This window comes from Schistocerca gregaria, chromosome 1 (genome assembly GCF_023897955.1).
Source record: "Schistocerca gregaria isolate iqSchGreg1 chromosome 1, iqSchGreg1.2, whole genome shotgun sequence".
Taxonomy (NCBI): Eukaryota; Metazoa; Arthropoda; class Insecta; order Orthoptera; family Acrididae; genus Schistocerca; species Schistocerca gregaria.
This window is the reverse complement of record NC_064920.1, coordinates 141,662,209-141,679,740: the sequence shown is the minus strand read 5'-3', so window position 1 is coordinate 141,679,740 and position 17,532 is coordinate 141,662,209. Positions and strand designations below refer to the sequence as shown.

The window sequence follows — 17,532 nt, the reverse complement described above, 5'->3', positions numbered from 1 at the left end:
AGAGAATGCAGTGATCATGTGGCTAGTGCTCAAGCTCTGTAATTGGTGGATCACTAGATTGGAGTTTTATACACCAGCGAGAACTTCCTGACACTTTAGAAAACTGAAAACTAAACTCCGGAGGTGGGGGGGGGGGGGGGGGTTAATGCTGTCTCCAATCTTGATAAAATGGATAGTATCTAAAGTGCCAGTGAAAAAGTCGAAATGAAATATTTTTAACATTCCTAGTATCTCACAAACTGTTTGAGATATCCAAACAAGATTTTGGCAAATGATGGGATCCAAAGAGGAAAATATTTTGCCATATCATTAGTACATGAAACTGCCATATCTAGCCAATATTCAAGCAACTACAGACTTTTCCAATTAAGTAACTTAATTTTTAAGGGCCATCAATAGCTGATGAAACAATATTTGTTACAGCTTCCTAGAAACTACAAAAAGTTTTTGAGACATGGCTCAAACATTCACAATAGGATTCACACCCTTTGTAAGTATTATTGCGTCAATGACCAAAGTGTTGAGGGATTGTCTCCAGCAACTCCACATGCAAATTCCTTTTTTTCTAAATAATGTAAATGATTTATATAGCATACAAAAGTATCCATCTGCAGTCTGTGATGCTGACAGAAAACAAATACATCTAAAATGCCCAGAAAATTGTGGTGCAATATTTTATAGTAATAAAAATTTTGATTCAATCATATTAACAAACAGCTGCAGATCTTCAGGGGAAATTCATTATAACTGATGTTGATGGATATGGAAAGCAAAGGGAAGTTTGTAGATTTTATTCTTTTAGTGTATTTCGCTTGATGCAAAAAGAGGAGCTTAATATTGCTACACACCCCACTACCAAAGACATCAGCTGTTTTGCTCTTCGTATTCACTGGAGATGAGGTATATCCATAGTTGAGGCATTTTTATCAAATCTTACAGTCTCTGCGTTTCAGATCCATAGAATGAATATTTCAACACATGCTTTTCCAGATCACAATGATTAATAGACTGTGCTTTGGGAATAATGATCGTTAATGATGTGGAGTGCATTTTGGAAGCCAACAGAAACTTCAGCAGTATTTGCTAGTGAAATTGTGAAATGTACTTCCTCCACAAAATTGTCATTGATCCACAAGGCGCTTCGAGTGTCGATGAGCAACGTACGGTAGACGCTGAGCGTTCTATACAATGCATTTATAAGACAGAACTAAACTTTAACATATCTTCAAATGAAGCTGTCCAAATAAGACAGTTTTGAAAACTTTCTCACATAATAAAATGCAATTTTCATGTGTTTCTCAGCTGTGCTACTTCAACTTTATCACCACCTCTCATTTTAAGACGATGAAAGAAATAAAAGGTTAATGAAACTTATCCTGTACTTAGTTTGTAATTCTGCTGCCACCTCATCACATAACTTGTCCAAAATTAATCATTTGCGATGATAGTTGTTTCACTGGTCTCATAAACAACACTGTGTAAAATCAGTTTTTGGACTGACGTGAATATCCGCAGCAACAGCCAAATGCTGTCAGCGTTGTCCGAATGCAGCCAGAGTCACTCGAAGGCTCTGGTCGCCACTCTACGAAACACATTTTTGACTTGCTCAGCACTGCTTTGTGCCACTCTGCCTGTAGCATTTCTGTAATTATACAATCTGCTCGCTGTGTTGTGCTGCTCTGGTTGTGCCCTGCCACTATAACTGCAGCCCCAGAGACTAGTCAGGAAGAACAGTGATGAAAGAAGTGGAATAAGGAAGAACTAAGAAAAGCAGAGGAACATTTGAAGTTCTCCAAGGCTACAGGTACTGTAATAAGGAATAGCTTAGTAGACAGTTCAGTGGAAAAGGAATGGACATCTCTACAAAGGGCAATCACAGAAATTGGAGAGAACAATGTAGATACAAGGAACGTAACTGCAAAGAAACTGTGGGTAACAGAAGAAATACTTTGGCTGATCAATGACAGAAGCACAAAAATGTTTAGGGAAATTCAGGAGTATCGAGGTACAAGTCATTTAAGAATGCAATAAACAGGAAATGCAAGGAATCTAAGGTGAAATGGCTATGGGAAAATTGTGAAGAAATCTATAAAGAAATGACTGTCAGAAGGACTGTCTCAGTATACAGAAAATTCAAACAACCTTCTGTGAGTTAAAAATCAAGGGTGGTAACATTAAGAGTGCACTGTGAATTCCACCTTTAAATGCACAGGACAGTACGAATAGGTGGAAAGGTGTATAGATGTACGAGACAGACAATATACCGTCAGACTTTCAGAAAAGCATCATCCACCCAATTCCCAAAATTGCAGGAGCCAACAAGTGTGAGTGTTATGCTCAGTCAGCTTAACACTTCATGTATCCAAGCTGCTCACAAGAATAATATACAGACGAATGGAAAAGAAAATTGTGGATGTGTTAGACGATGACCAGTTTGGCTTTGGGAAAGGTAAAGGCACCAGAGAGAGAGTTCTGATACTGAATTGATAATAGAAGCAAGACAAGAAAATTCAAGAGATGTTCATGGGATTTGTCAACCTGGAGAAAGCATCTGACACTGTAAAATGGTGCAAGATGTTTGAAATCCTGAGAAAAGCTGGGGTAAGCTATACAGAGATATGGGTAATGCGTACAAGTATATAGTCTTTCACCCTACTGTTCAATCTATACATCAAAGAAGCAATAACAGAATGAGGAGAAAGATTCAAGTGCTGAATTACAATTCAGTGCAAAAGGACTTGAATGGTAAGATTAACTGATGACATTGCTATCTTCAATTAAAGTGAAGACAAATTGAAGGATCTGCTGAATGGAATGAACAGTCTAATGAGTACAGAATATGGACTGATAGTAAATCAAAGAAAGAGTAAAGTAATGAGAACTAGCAGAAATGAGAACAGTAAGAAACTTAACATCACAACTGGGGGATCACAAAGTAGGCAATGTCATGGAATTATGCTACCTAGGTAGCAAAATAATTCATGACAAATGCATACCTGCCAACTTTCAAAAACAAATCCAGAAGATCCCAAATCATAAAAATTTACCATGTGCATGCATTGCAAGGTGTTCAAACATAGCAAGAAAAGACTACACAAAAAGAGATTACAAATAATGTTAACAAATATAATGTAGTCTACATTTTATGATCACTATTTTCGAATTCTGAAGTTAGGTACTTAAACAAGTTACTTACTGATGAGTGTTCATTTGTCATCACTTAAACAGTTCACACACTCCATAAGAATGAGCTTTTCTTTGCTTGATCTTGCAAGCCACAATATGAGCGACACTGTCAAAACTACTAAGCTGAACATTTATTTACAAAATTTTCTTCGGCACACAGAACACTGGCTATATTCCATTAAGCTACATAGGAGACATTAAGATGAGTAGCTTCCTTCCTTTTCTTCAGAAATTTTGAAGGAAAACTATTCATGTAACATGGACCACGGCTACTTGTTTTCAAAACAGAAATGGATCCCAGACTTCCATTCAACATGGAGGAACTAAACTGACTGCAATTCTTCTTCACCAAGCTGAACGCACACACACACTCAGCATTACTATGCGGTGAAGTCAAACCAGAAAGCATTAGCCTGGATAAGCTATCCAACTTAGGAACACCATCAGCTCCACGAATGCTCAAGTGAGCCCATCTGGTACGCTTTGTGAAGTTCTCGCTCTCAACAGTAGCAGAGTCATCAACCTGCAAGGCCACAAATTGGTTCTGAAGCACATTCATTGTGTCCTCAGCTGACTCATGTTTCTTGCTCAGCAGCAACGATGGAAACCTTTGTACAAAAAATTCTACACCAGAAAACTTCGCATCCTCAATTTTGAAAACTTCTGCAACCTTTGCATGCTTCAGTACTTCATCACTGAGGGGAAACTTGTTTATGACATAATCACAGGCAGAGCACAAGTAAGCCCTGACGTACAAAAAGAATGTTGATTTGTCTGTCATTAAGTTTATTCACCAAATTCATTGACTGAACACCCATAACTAGAACATCATTGTCTCTCTGATTCTCAACAAGATGGTACTGAACTTTCTATAACTGGGAACTCTCTTTAACTTTAAGTTTAACAAACCTGGAAAGAAGCTACCGTAATAGATTTGTCATTAGTCCTAACAGTTTATGACTTTGTGGGGAAGCGCTCTGAAGTGCAGACTTTAGATTCTCAAGTACGAGAATGACAGCAAACAGGAAAGCACAGTATGCCTTGTTTAAGCCTAAAGAGAGAAACAAACAGTTTTTCTTCACGGGTTTGAATAACGTCGTTTTTCTTCAGTACAGGAGTGTCAGATTTTCTGGCAGATGCAAATCTCTTAGGGGACAACCAATTCTGATGACTCTATAGCCTTCCTCTTTCCATGGTCTTTAGAACAACCAAGCTCAGCTTCTTGTTGCACATTGAGCACTAACACACACTTTAAAGAACCCAACTGATGGATCCCATCTTCAGGGAAAACCGGAAAACTTGGCAGGTATGCAAATGGAGCAAGGAGGACATAAAGATCACACTAGCACTGCTAAAATGGGCATTACTGACCAACAGAAGGCTACTAGTATCAAACATAGGATTATATGGTAGTGAAACATGGACTGTAGGACAACTGTAACAGAATCTAAGCACTTCCGACGTGGTACTACAGAACAATGTTGAAAATTAGGTTGACTGATATGGTAAGGACTGAGGACGTTTTCTGCAGAATCGGCGAGGGAAGGACTATATGCAAATCACTGACAAGAAGAAGGGATGGGATAATATGACATCTGTTAAGACATCAGGGAATAACTGCCATGGTACTAGAGGGAGCAGTAGAGGGTAAAAACTGTTGACTAAAAATGGGGTGGAGTGGTTCAGGTCTGCAAAAGATATGATTCCTGCAACACAAGCATGCTGATTTCTTCTCCAACAGACTTCAGAACACAACTGGAAGTAGTGCGTTGGCATAAACAGGTGTCATTTTATAAGGGAAACATTTGTAGCCACCAGCAGCAGACAGGGGTTCAGCCCTCCGCCACCATACGTGCCTCCTGCACAAAGTCTATCAGCCAGACTTTGTGCCATGGCTAACCCAGGCTCACACCGTCAGTGAGCCTGACTCCTGCTCAGGGGGCAGTGGGTCAAGTTCCTGGCACAGCAGTGGATTTCTAACACTGCTGGAGTGGGCGTGAATGGGCATTCCACCATCACCCACGCCTCAAGATGCAGCCATCCACCAAGGAGATGGATATTGTTGCAACAGTTCTGGCTGTCCCCCAAGCAATACATTTTCTGTGTGCTTGTGGTGTGACTCTATACCCGAGACATGTACTGCATGCAGGGTACTTGCACCAGCAATCCTTGACATGCACGATAGCCAGCCAGTTGTGTGCTAGCTGTCACCTGTCAGCCATGCTGCCTCTGCAAGTTGCGAGAGGGGTGTGGTCACTGCCCAATATCAGCAGAGACAAATGCCTGAGTAAAATAAAGTGTTTATTTTGACAGCTATGTTTGTCTGGGCCACCACGTGCTTTCAGCTCTGCCATAACCCTCTGCTGCCCATCATTCTGAACTGAAGCCACCCCGTCAGCCCTGTGGACATCTTTAGAACTCTGTCATTTGTATTCTAGTGGTTGAAATAAAAGAATGAACAATGATGACATATAAACCTACATTAACTTAACTGCAAAAACTTGCCATAAACCACATAATGCTAGATGTATTCAGATAAAAGGCTAAAACAACCAAGTCAACACGCATTCACAGGTGAGTGAATGTTGAGTGATATGATATTTGTGAAATATTTCATGTTGCCTTCAATAGCTTCATCAGTTACCCCAGAAGTAGAACCCTATGATGTGGTGGACCTAATTAACTTCATAATGTGACCACTGGCACCACTTTTGCAAAATGTGTTAATATGTTTAGGCAATATCAAACAACCATGGAGATGGCCGTTATCATTGTTTCTAGGGGAAGGGGAAGGGAAAAAAGGGTGGAAGGCGGGGAAAAGGTGGGGGAAAAGGGGGTAAGGTGGGGGAAAAGGCGGGGAAAAGGTGGGGGAAAAGGGGGTAAGGTGGGGGAAAAGGCGGGGAAAAGGTGGGGGAAAAGGGGGTAAGGTGGGGGAAAAGGCGGGGAAAAGGTGGGGGAAAAGGGGGTAAGGTGGGGAAAAAGGGGGGGGAAAGGGGGTAAGGTGGGAAAAGGGGGGGAAAGGGGGGAAGGGGGGAAAGGCGGGGAAAAGGGGGGGAAAGGGGGGAAGGGGAAGGGAAAAGGGGGGAAGGGGGGAAAAGGCGGGGAAAAGGGGGGGAAAGGGGGGGAAGGGGAAGGGAAAAGGGGGGAAGGGGAAGGGGAAGGGGAAGGGAAAAGGGGGGAAGGGGAAGGGGAAGGGAAAAGGGGGGAAGGGGAAGGGAAAAGGGGGGAAGGGGAAGGGAAAAGGGGGGAAGGGGAAGGGAAAAGGGGGGAAGGGGAAGGGGAAGGGAAAAGGGGGGAAGGGGAAGGGGAAGGGAAAGGGGAAGGGAAAAGGGGGGAAGGGAAAGGGGAAGGGAAAAGGGGGGAAGGGAAAGGATAAGGGGAAGGGAAAAGGGGGGAAGGGAAAGGGGAAGGGGAAGGGAAAAGGGGGGAAGGGAAAGGGGAAGGGGAAGGGAAAGGGGAAGGGGAAGGGAAAAGGGGGGAAGGGAAAGGGGAGGGGGAAGGGAAAAGGGGGGAAGGGGAAGGGGAAGGGGAAGGGAAAAGGGGGGAAGGGGAAGGGGAAGGGAAAAGGGGGGGAAGGGGAAGGGGAAGGGAAAAGGGGGGGAAGGGGAAGGGGAAGGGAAAAGGGGGGGAAGGGGAAGGGGAAGGGAAAAGGGGGGGAAGGGGAAGGGGAAGGGAAAAGGGGGGAAGGGGAAGGGGAAGGGAAAAGGGGGGAAGGGGAAGGGGAAGGGAAAAGGGGGGAAGGGGAAGGGGAAGGGAAAAGGGGGGAAGGGGAAGGGGAAGGGAAAAGGGGGGAAGGGGAAGGGGAAGGGAAAAGGGGGGAAGGGGAAGGGGAAGGGAAAAGGGGGGAAGGGGAAGGGGAAAGGGGGGAAGGGGAAGGGGGAAAGGGGGGAAGGGGAAGGGGAAAGGGGGGAAGGGGAAGGGGAAAGGGGGGAAGGGGAAGGGGAAAGGGGGGAAGGGGAAGGGGAAAGGGGGGAAGGGGAAGGGGAAAGGGGGGAAGGGGAAGGGGAAAGGGGGGAAGGGAAAGGGGAAAGGGGGGAAGGGAAAGGGGAAAGGGGGGAAGGGAAAGGGGAAGGGGGGAAGGGAAAGGGGAAGGGGGGAAGGGAAAGGGGAAGGGAAAGGGGGGGAAGGGAAAGGGGGGAAGGGAAAGGGGGGAAGGGAAAGGGGGGAAGGGAAAGGGGGGGAAGGGAAAGGGGGGGAAGGGAAAGGGGGGGAAGGGAAAGGGGGGAAGGGAAAGGGGGGGAAGGGAAAGGGGGGGAAGGGAAAGGGGGGGAAGGGAAAGGGGGGGAAGGGAAAGGGGGGGAAGGGAAAGGGGGGGAAGGGAAAGGGGGGGAAGGGAAAGGGGGGGAAGGGAAAGGGGGGGAAGGGAAAGGGGGGGAAGGGAAAGGGGGGGAAGGGAAAGGGGGGAAGGGAAAGGGGGGGAAGGGAAAGGGGGGGAAGGGAAAGGGGGGGAAGGGAAAGGGGGGGAAGGGAAAGGGGGGGAAGGGAAAGGGGGGGAAGGGAAAGGGGGGAAGGGAAAGGGGGGAAGGGAAAGGGGGGGAAGGGAAAGGGGGGAAGGGAAAGGGGGGGAAGGGAAAGGGGGGGAAGGGAAAGGGGGGAAGGGATTTGTATCAGTTTTGTACCATTATGACCAAAAGATAAGTTTTATTTTATTTCTGAAGAGTTTGTACATCTTGTATATCAAACACATTCTGACCCTGCATTACTTAAAAATACCTAGTGGAACACCATTAGATAGTTTACGGAACATGGAAGCAAGTCAGATCAGTAAAGATATGGACCAAACACTGTAACATAATTTAAGGAAGAGCTGGCATATTTTCAGAAAGGATAATGCATGTTTCCTTCAAGATATGCATCTTGTAAATACTCCAATCTCTGGTAATCTGACTTAATTATTGAACTAAACACAAAACAACATGTTATTGTACAATTTATGCATCCCTCAGGACCTATACATCATTTCATTGGCCCTAATGAAAGGATATTTTACCAGTTCCCGTTCCTCATGTGCTACCTGTTATTAAAAATTCCACAACGTCAACTAAAAGAACCAATTTTCAGGTGTGTAAATTCTTCATTCAGAAAAAAATGTTACTTTACAAATTACATCTACTATATGTAGTGCTGGAATAAAAAGAAGAAAAAACCCTAAGCTAAATAGATGTTTTTAAATACTATTTGTTTGGCCTGTTTCTTTTATAACTTTAAACATAAATTTCAGCTGGTCAAAACTGTATTATTCACGACCCTTGAAATTTCAGTCCTTTATTACACATCCAAGAATTATTAGTTACAAAAACAAAAGAAATACAGGAACAAAAACTCCAGTAATTTTATTTTCCCTTGTGATAGCCCATGTTTGAGAGGTTTTTTTGGGGGGCAGCAGGGGGTGGAGGGGTAGGGTGGGTGGAGGAGGGGTGGCAGGAGTTCTATCTTTCCCTCTATGTGATATACCGGGTGATCAAAAAGTCAGTATAAATTTGAAAACTGAATAAATCACGGAATAATGTAGATAGAGAAGTACAAATTGACACATGTGCTTCGAATGACATGGTGTTTTATTAGAACCAAAAAAATACGTAAGTTCATAAAATGTCCGACAGATCTGATCAGAATAGCGATAATTAGCATAACAAAGTAAGACAAAGCAAAGATGATGTTCTTTACAGGAAATGCTCAATATGTCCACTATCATTCCTCACCAGTAGCTGTAGTCGAGGAATAATGTTTTGAACAGCACTGTAAAGCATTTCCAGAGTTATGGTGAGGCACTGGCATCGGATGTTGTCTTTCAGCATCCCTAGAGATGTTGGTCGATCACAATACACTTGCGACATCATGTAACCCCAAAGCCAATAATTGCACGGACTGGGGTCTGGGGACCTGGGAGGCCAAGCATGACAAAAGTGGCGGATGAGCACACGATCACCAAACGACATGCGCAAGAAATCTTTCACACATCTAGCAATATGCGGTAGTTCTAATAAAACCCCATGTCATTCCAACCACGTGTGTCAATTTTTACCCCTCTATCTACATTATTCCGTGGTTTATTATAATTTCAAATTTATACTGGCTTTTTGATCACCTGGTGCAACACAATAGCAAACGATGTTTTTTGTAGAAGAGATTATAAGTATACAATTTCTTCTCTCTTTATGATTTATGTAAAAAGATATGACATTTTTTCTACAATCCTTATACTACTGAACAATAATTAATATTATGCGATCATTCCACTTAAAATTGTTCAGCACCCATACTTCCAGATATTTTACAGAAGGAACTGCTACCAGTGTTTGTTCTGCTATCATATAATCATACAATAAGGGATCCTTCTTTCAATGTATTCGCAATACATTACATTTATCTATGTTAAGGGTCAGTTGCCACTCCCTGCACTAAGTGCCTATCCGCTGCAGATCTTCCTGCATTTCGCTACAATTATCTAATGCTGCAACTTCTCTGTATACTACAGCATCATCTGCAAAAAGCCGCATGGAACTTCCGACACTATCTACTAGGTCATTTATATATATTGTGAAAAGCAATGGTCCCATAACACTCCCCTGTGGCACGCCAGAGGTTACCTTAATGTCTGCAGACGTCTCTACATTGATAACAACATGCTGTGTTCTGTTTGCTAAAAACTCTTCAATCCAGCCACACAGCTGATATACTGTAGGCTCTTACTTTGTTTATCAGGCGACAGTGCGGAACTGTATCTAACGCCTTCCGGAAGTCAAGGAAAATAGCATCTACCTGGGAGCCTGTATCTAACATTTTCTGGGTCTCATGAACAAATAAAACGAGTTGGGTCTCACACGATCACTGTTTCCGGAATCCGTGTCGATTCCTACAGAGTAGATTCTGTGTCTCCAGAAATGACATGATACGCGAGCAAAGAACATGTTCTAAAATTCTACAACAGATCGACGTCAGAGATATATAGGTCTATAGTTTTGCGCATCTGCTCAACGACCCTTCTTGAAGACTGGGACTACCTGTGCTCTTTTCCAATCATTTGGAACCCTCCGTTCCTCTAGAGACTTGCGGTACACGGCTGTCAGAACGAGGGCAAGTTCTTTCGCGTACTCTGTGTAGAAATGAATTGGTATCCCGTCAGGTCCAGTGGACTTTCCTCTGTTGTGTGATTCCAGTTGCTTTTCTATTCCTTGGACACTTATTTCGATGTCAGCCATTTTTTTTGTTTGTACGAGGATTTAGAAATGGAACTGCAGTGCGGTCTTCCTCTGTGAAACAGCTTTGGAAAAGGTGTTTAGTATTTCAGCTTTAAGCGTTTCCATCCTCTGTCTCAATGCCATCATCATCCCGCAGTGTCTGGATATGCTGCTTCGAGCCACTTACTGATTTAACGTAAGACCAGAACTTCCTAGGATTTTCTGTCAAGTCGGTACATAGAATTTTACTTTCAAATTCAATGAACGCTTCACGCATAACCCTCCTTACGCTAACTTTGACATCGTTTAGCTTCTGTTTGTCTGAGAGGTTTTGGCTGCGTTTAAACTTTGAGTGAAGCTCTCTTTGCTTTCGCAGTAGTTTCCTTACTTTGTTGTTAAACCACGGTGGGTTTTTACCGTCCCTCAGTTTTACTCGGCACGTACCTGTCTAAAACGCATTTTACGACTGCCTTGAACTTTTTCCATAAACACTAAACATTGTCAGTGTCGGAACAGAAATTTTCGTTTTGATCTGATAGGTAGTCTAAAATCTGTCTTCTATTGCTCTTGCTAAACAGATACACCTTCCTCCCTTTTTTTACATTCCTATTAACTTCCATATTCAGGGATGCCGCAACGGCCTTACGATCACTGATTCCCTGTTCTGTTTAGTTCCTCGAGGTAATTTTCAGATAGTGCACTCAGTATAATGTCACTCGATGCTCTGTCCCTACCACCCGTCCTAAACATCTGAATGTCCCAGTCTATATCTGGTAAATTGAAATCTCCACTTAAGACTATAACATGCTGAGAAAATTTATGTGAAATGTATTCCAAATTTTCTCTCAGTTGTTCTGCCACTAACGCTGCTGAGTCGTGAGGTCGGTAAAAGGATACAACTATTAACCTAGCTCTGTTGTTGAGTGTAACCTCCACCCATAATAATTCACAGAAACTATCCACTTCTACTTCACTACAGGATAAACTACTACTAACAGCGACAAACGCGCTACCACCGGTTACATGCAATCTATCCTTTCTAAACACCGTCTGTGCCTTTGTAAAAATTTCAGCAGAATTTATCTCTGGCTTCAGCCAGCTTTCTGTACCTATAACGATTTTAGCTTTGGTGCATTCTATCAGCGCTTGAAGTTCCGGTACTTTACCAATGCAGCTTTGGCACAATACCGACTGCTGCTTGATCCCCGCATGTCCTGACTTTGCCCCGTTGCCCCGTACCCTTTGAGACTGTTGCCCTTTCTGTACTTGCCCGGGGCCACCTAAAATATCGCCCAGTCCACGCCACACAACCCCTGCTACCCGTGTAGCCGCTTGCTGCTTGTAGTGGACTCCTGACCTATCCAGCGGAACCCGAAACCCCACCACCCTATGGCGCAATTCAAGGAATCTGCAGCCCTCACGGTCGCAGAACCGTCTCAGCCTCTGATTCAGACCCTCCTTTCAGCTCTGTACCAAAGGTCCGCAGTCAGTTCTGTCGATGATGCTGCAGATGGTGAGCTCTGCTTTCATCCCGCTAGCAAGATTGGCAGTCTTCACCAAATCAGATAGCCACCGGAAGCCAGAGAGGATTTCCTCCGATCCATAGCGACACACATCATTGGTGCCGACATGAGGGACCACCTGCAGATGGGTGCAGCCCACCCTCATAAGTTATCTGCTTAGCATGATGTTGTGACCACTGAGTAATTGAAAAGGACATTCCATAGTATTATACTGACAATGAAAAATTTTATTACATGCCCGTACAGTCCGCAACAGTAATAATAATTCTCTCACTATGTGAGAATCGCAGCAAGTGTGCGAGTATAGGATGTGGGAATAGGGACATGTTGAGGTATGAATCGGTCCAGGAGGCTTACATGGACAGCTAAAGCGGTTAAGGAGACTGCCCATGATAAGCGGGAAATTGAATTCTGAGCATCTCTTCAAATCAATTTAGTTCCACAATGGTTCTTATTCAACTCTGTTCCACTTACTGTTTGCTTCTCAAACCTGTCTTTTCTCTACATTGTCACACAATGGTACCAAACTTTCCTTGGATGATGCAAACAAATTACACCAATCTGAAATCTGTGAAGGAATTACTTTTAGAATCCAAGTGATTTAACCATCACCGTGAAACAATTACTCACTTGCCATGCAGATTGGCTTCTTCCATAAGCTTGCGAAACTCATCCTTGCGTTCCTTCATTTTGTTGCGCTTTTCACGGCGTTCTTCTTCTGCTCGTTCCTTCACATATTTTTCAAACACTTGTTTTCTTTCTTTTGATGTCAACAATAGGTAGCGTGGGTCAAAAACTATCTTGTGTAGTTCCTTTTCCCATGTGCTGAAGGCAGAAACCTATTCATAAACAGAACAGAATTTTCTTTAAAATATTAAATATACTGCTATTGCACACAATGTTATAATGCATTATTTTATCCATAACATTACAATGCATTTTGTTATTTTCAAGAAACAGAGGTATCAAGTTTCACAAAATTTGTCTAACCGTGCCAGCAATTTAGTACTGCTGAAGGCCTGACTACATCATTAGAAATAATGCACAACAGAAAATCAATAAATAAAACATAATATTAAAAATTTGTAGGTTTTTATATTGGTGAGAATTTTAACTGGAAGTTACACAAAACAGATCACCTTTGATGTCTACACTCTGCAACTTTTGCATCAGTTATATCAGATTTAGTAGTTGAAAATAGCAGAAAGTTGACTAAATTTTCCTTCATTCATTCATTCAGTAATGTTCTATGGAATCATATTCGAGAGTAACTCGTCACTGACGAAATAAGTGTTTGTTGCATTGAAGTGTGTAGTAATGATGAGAATGGTTTCAAGTATGTGAGTCAAGTCTGTGGGTACCAGAGGTTGCCCACATCTGCTCTAAGCAACTAGACATTCTTCTAACAGCCTCACAGCACATTCACTATTCTATGAAGTTTGTCAATAATTAACCAGTCTGGAAACAGCAACATTCAGAAATATAATGCTAAGAGAAGAAATGATTTCCACTATCCGTAACTTGATCTCAGTATGGCACAGGGGTACAGGAATATAAGAGAGAATGAAATTAACTTAAATTATAAAGTACTGTATATATAGTAGTAATAACAATCAAAAAGTATATTATGAAATCATGTATACCAGAGGCGGGCACGTGTGCGGTGCACTTGCACGCGTGCAGTGAACAGGTGTTCTGCGTGCACACAGGAGCAAGCTGGCCACCTGCTTAGCTCCCCTCCCCACCACACCGTCTTTCCGCTCCTTTCTGTGTAATGCATTTTGTTTCCCAGCTTGCTTTATTCAATGAAGGAATAAGGTTAGTGGGAGTGCTTGAAAGAAATCATGGTTTGAAAGAGTACCTATTACTTACGATACGTTTTATTTAATTATCACAGTTGGAGTTTACAATATGTTTAATATCTGGAACAAAATTTCTACGTACAGACAAACGCAAACAGTTACGTAAATTTTCATCACTGATGTATGCTCTTAACAGAGACTTATTAATTTAGCACATTATTTTCCATCTCTCGCTACATTAAGCACAATCTTATAGCTTGCACATACTGCTGCGCTATCGTTGTTGTCGTCCAGAAAAATTGAAAACAGTGCTCCATAAAATGTTAAATCAGTTAGATGAGAGACATGACGAAAGAAAGTCACAGATCTCTCGTGACAACAGCATCTAGTATCGTCAGATTGCTCTTCTTAAGCTCAGTCAATTTCCCCATCCGCTCAGAATCCGACAATAAATTGTACTCGCCCTTGTGAAATTTATTATAATGGCCTTCAATACTAAACTTCCGCTGACCAGCGAGAATACTGCCACATATTAAAAATTTTGAATTTTCACGTTTTTGCACAAAGAAAAAATGATTCTCCCATTACTTTTCAAAAAACAGCAAATCTCCACTTCTCCATTTCCTTGTTTTACTCTGCAGTTTCCGGTTCTTGAAAGACAACATTCACTACGTAATGGCTGCTTCGCATCAACGTCTGCAGCTTAGCCCGCCACTACACTGCTGCAACGTGCCGGCTGTCACCACTGCCCCAGTCGACAATTGCACGCGAGCAGCGCATGTGCAATGCTGTGCGCTCATGAGCCGCATGCAACGTTTGCCCGCCCCTGATGTACACAGTCAGCATGTTGCCACATTTTTGCAGAGAAGGAGTACTACAACTGCAAAGTTGAACACTTCACAATATGACAAGAGTTCACAAGTATGACCCATGGAACATGCAACTAATTAACTAATAAAGCTAGCACTATCTTGAAAGGTGTTCTTGTCTATAAAGAAATGAAGATCTGTATCAGTGCAGTGTTACTGCACGTGAGAAGTTTACAATAAAGCCATTGGTGGAATAAAAAATAACAGGAAGGAGAAAGGTAACAACTTACTGTAGAAGTAAGGTGTTGAGAGTCAGCAATGTGTGCATAAACAAGTTTGAGGATTTTGCAAAATTTCAGGCAAGTCCTCCTTCAGAGCTAATAGAAAACACATATGAACAACTGCACAGCTACACTGTCAACTGGGACAGTGTAATCATGCATTTGCATGCATATTCTATTAGCTCTGAAGAAGTATTCATCCGAAAAATGATGATGATCTCAATCTGGTGTAAGTGCCTATTGACAGCTCATTCAATGTTTACCATACATAAACGTGACTAGCCTGTGGGAATAGCTCTCACTGGGCTACACCAACTAGTTCAAATGAAAATAGGTCTAAATCTCATGGTCTCATTACTACTTATACTAGGACCGTTAGTATATACTGATATTTTTCCAAAAATTATCGATATATACGGGTGACAGCTTTCCCCCCCAATATATCGATACCAAAACAGCAATATCGAGTGCTGATATTTTTATTTTATATTATACTTTTTTCACAATTTTCACAAAATATTTGAATTTGTTCTTTTGAAATTGTATTAGGACATAATTTTACTTTCAACATGTGAAGGAGTCTTACTACTTTTTGAGCTTTCATCACATCCGATATTTCTCTCTGTGTGTGAACCAAGTATATGTGGAACAAAAGAAGAAATTTGACGGCATGGTGGGCACGTGGCAGGGGTTTGTGTGTGTATCAAATAACAAGATTTCCAATGTGAGGAAACAGCACACCAGTTGCATTAAAAATAATTTTTAATGCACCTAGTGTGCTATTTCTTGCCATTGACATTCTTCAAAAACAGTTTCTGAAATTTATGAACAAATACCTAAATGACAAGATTGGTCATTGGGGTGGGTGGAGATGTGTGAAGGTAAATGCTGACTTAATTGGCGCTTCGAACAGAAACTGCAGCGTTTAACTTAGGTCGCAGGCATTTGCAGAAGTGGGGAGGGGGGGGGGGGGGGTAAAGGGATACTTTTTATTGTGCCACTTACAAGCAGTTACCATTGTTAGGAAAGTGGTTATTGTTTTCCTTACAATTCTTGCTGTAAGGGCGATAGACAGGCTGTTTAATTTACGGAACATCTAATAATTAATCAGTACTGAAATATACAGCTCTAAAACCAACAGTATATTTACAATGTGTAACCGATATTTTTACAGGAAGGTACGTCAATATTTTTGCCAATACACAAAGAGGTCATAATGATACTTTTTAAACACTGATATATCGTATTCTCGATATTTTTAAAAATATGAAAAGTTCTAACACATGTATTTGAAAAATAAACATTTTAAGTGACCCAACTTGCTGTTAAAATTGCTCAATATGGTAAATGAATGACAGATGAACTGAATCTTCTGCAAGAGTCTTTGTCACATGAATGACTAAATGATTTCTCACGCCAAGAAAACATGAAAAATACAATAATTTTTACTGTCTCATTTTTCAACCTCAGACTCTTTTGCAGCTTCTTCTTCTTTTTCTTCATAATAATAATAATAAACTTCATTCACCCTATTTTTTTTGAGACCCAGTGTTTAATGTAGATCTTTTCCACAAAAATACAATCAAAGATGACTAATCAAAAGATGGCGCAGCATTTTTGTTTTTGAAAAATTACAAGGGAGTCCTACATCCCACTTAACCTTAAGTGGGCTGTTTTTTGCAAATTAGTTAAACTGAAAATGTTCGTGATGAAATCATCTGCTAAAGTTGCTAGTCATTTATTGACTGAAGTCTTTGCATGACCAAGTTTCACAGACTCAGCCTTATCCTCAGGTGAATTGGAAAATTTAAATAAAACAATATTTCTACACTAAAAACAAGCCAACAGTATTAGAACAAATGTTAATTGGTGTCACTTAAATGCACCCCAATGAATACACCTATAAATACTAGGACTGTGTCTCTATGTCAAAGCTAACTTACAAGACAGCACATCTTCCATGTATGGCGCATCAGACTAAATACTCAACTGGGGCTGCTAAGTGCTATACCACATACTGCACTCCCCTGACTTAAGCTCTCGCCTGTTCAACTCAGTTTCTAAACTGAAAGAAACTCTTCACGGCATATGCTTCAGAACTGCTACAAATTTGTCAGGCAATAGACCACGCCGCTTAAATTGTCAACAGAACTGGCACGGCTGAGAGTATCTTTCGACTTCCACATCACTGGCATCAGGTTATACACAATGCTGGTGACTACTTTGAAGGTCACTCAAACTTTGAAACACGCATCTATTTTGTATGAGCTGTAAATAAATAGTTGCCACTATTAAAGTTCCAACCCTTATACAAGTTTACTTTCAGAAACCAAACCAGAAGAAGAGCCAGCATGCTGAATAATTATCTGAGAATATATTCCTATGAAAACTTTAAAACCGCCAGTACCATCACTCATTTTCCAGCAGATCTCCCTGGAATGATTGTAACTGACCCATATTTCATCAAGGTAATAGACTGTTGAACTACCCCCTTCTCTTTATTGTGAATCTTTATATGGGATGTAGTTCATTCTGCACCTATGTCACTTCTTTGAACTAAAGACACTCTTCTTTGCCTATTAGGAACCAAAGCCTTTTAAAATTCTTTACATTGACAAAGCACTTACCATTGCAGCTAATTTCCTCCAGCATAACTGTAATATGTTTGTGTTGGGCATTCATCATTTAAATGGAGCACTTTAAAACATCGTTACTTTTGTGTTAGAGGTTCCTTGCGATTCTGATGCTTT

At 41.7% G+C, this 17,532-nt stretch overlaps 1 protein-coding gene across 1 annotated transcript in view; it reads right to left on the bottom strand.

The window, feature by feature from the left end:
• Positions 1-17,532, bottom strand: part of LOC126334901 (transcription elongation regulator 1) — a 236,362-nt gene that overhangs the window by 90,514 nt on the left and 128,316 nt on the right. Inside the window, exon 13 of the mRNA XM_049997613.1 lies at positions 12,521-12,729. Within this exon, the coding sequence (XP_049853570.1) occupies positions 12,521-12,729 (209 nt within the window). The remainder of the gene's footprint in view (positions 1-12,520; positions 12,730-17,532) is intronic.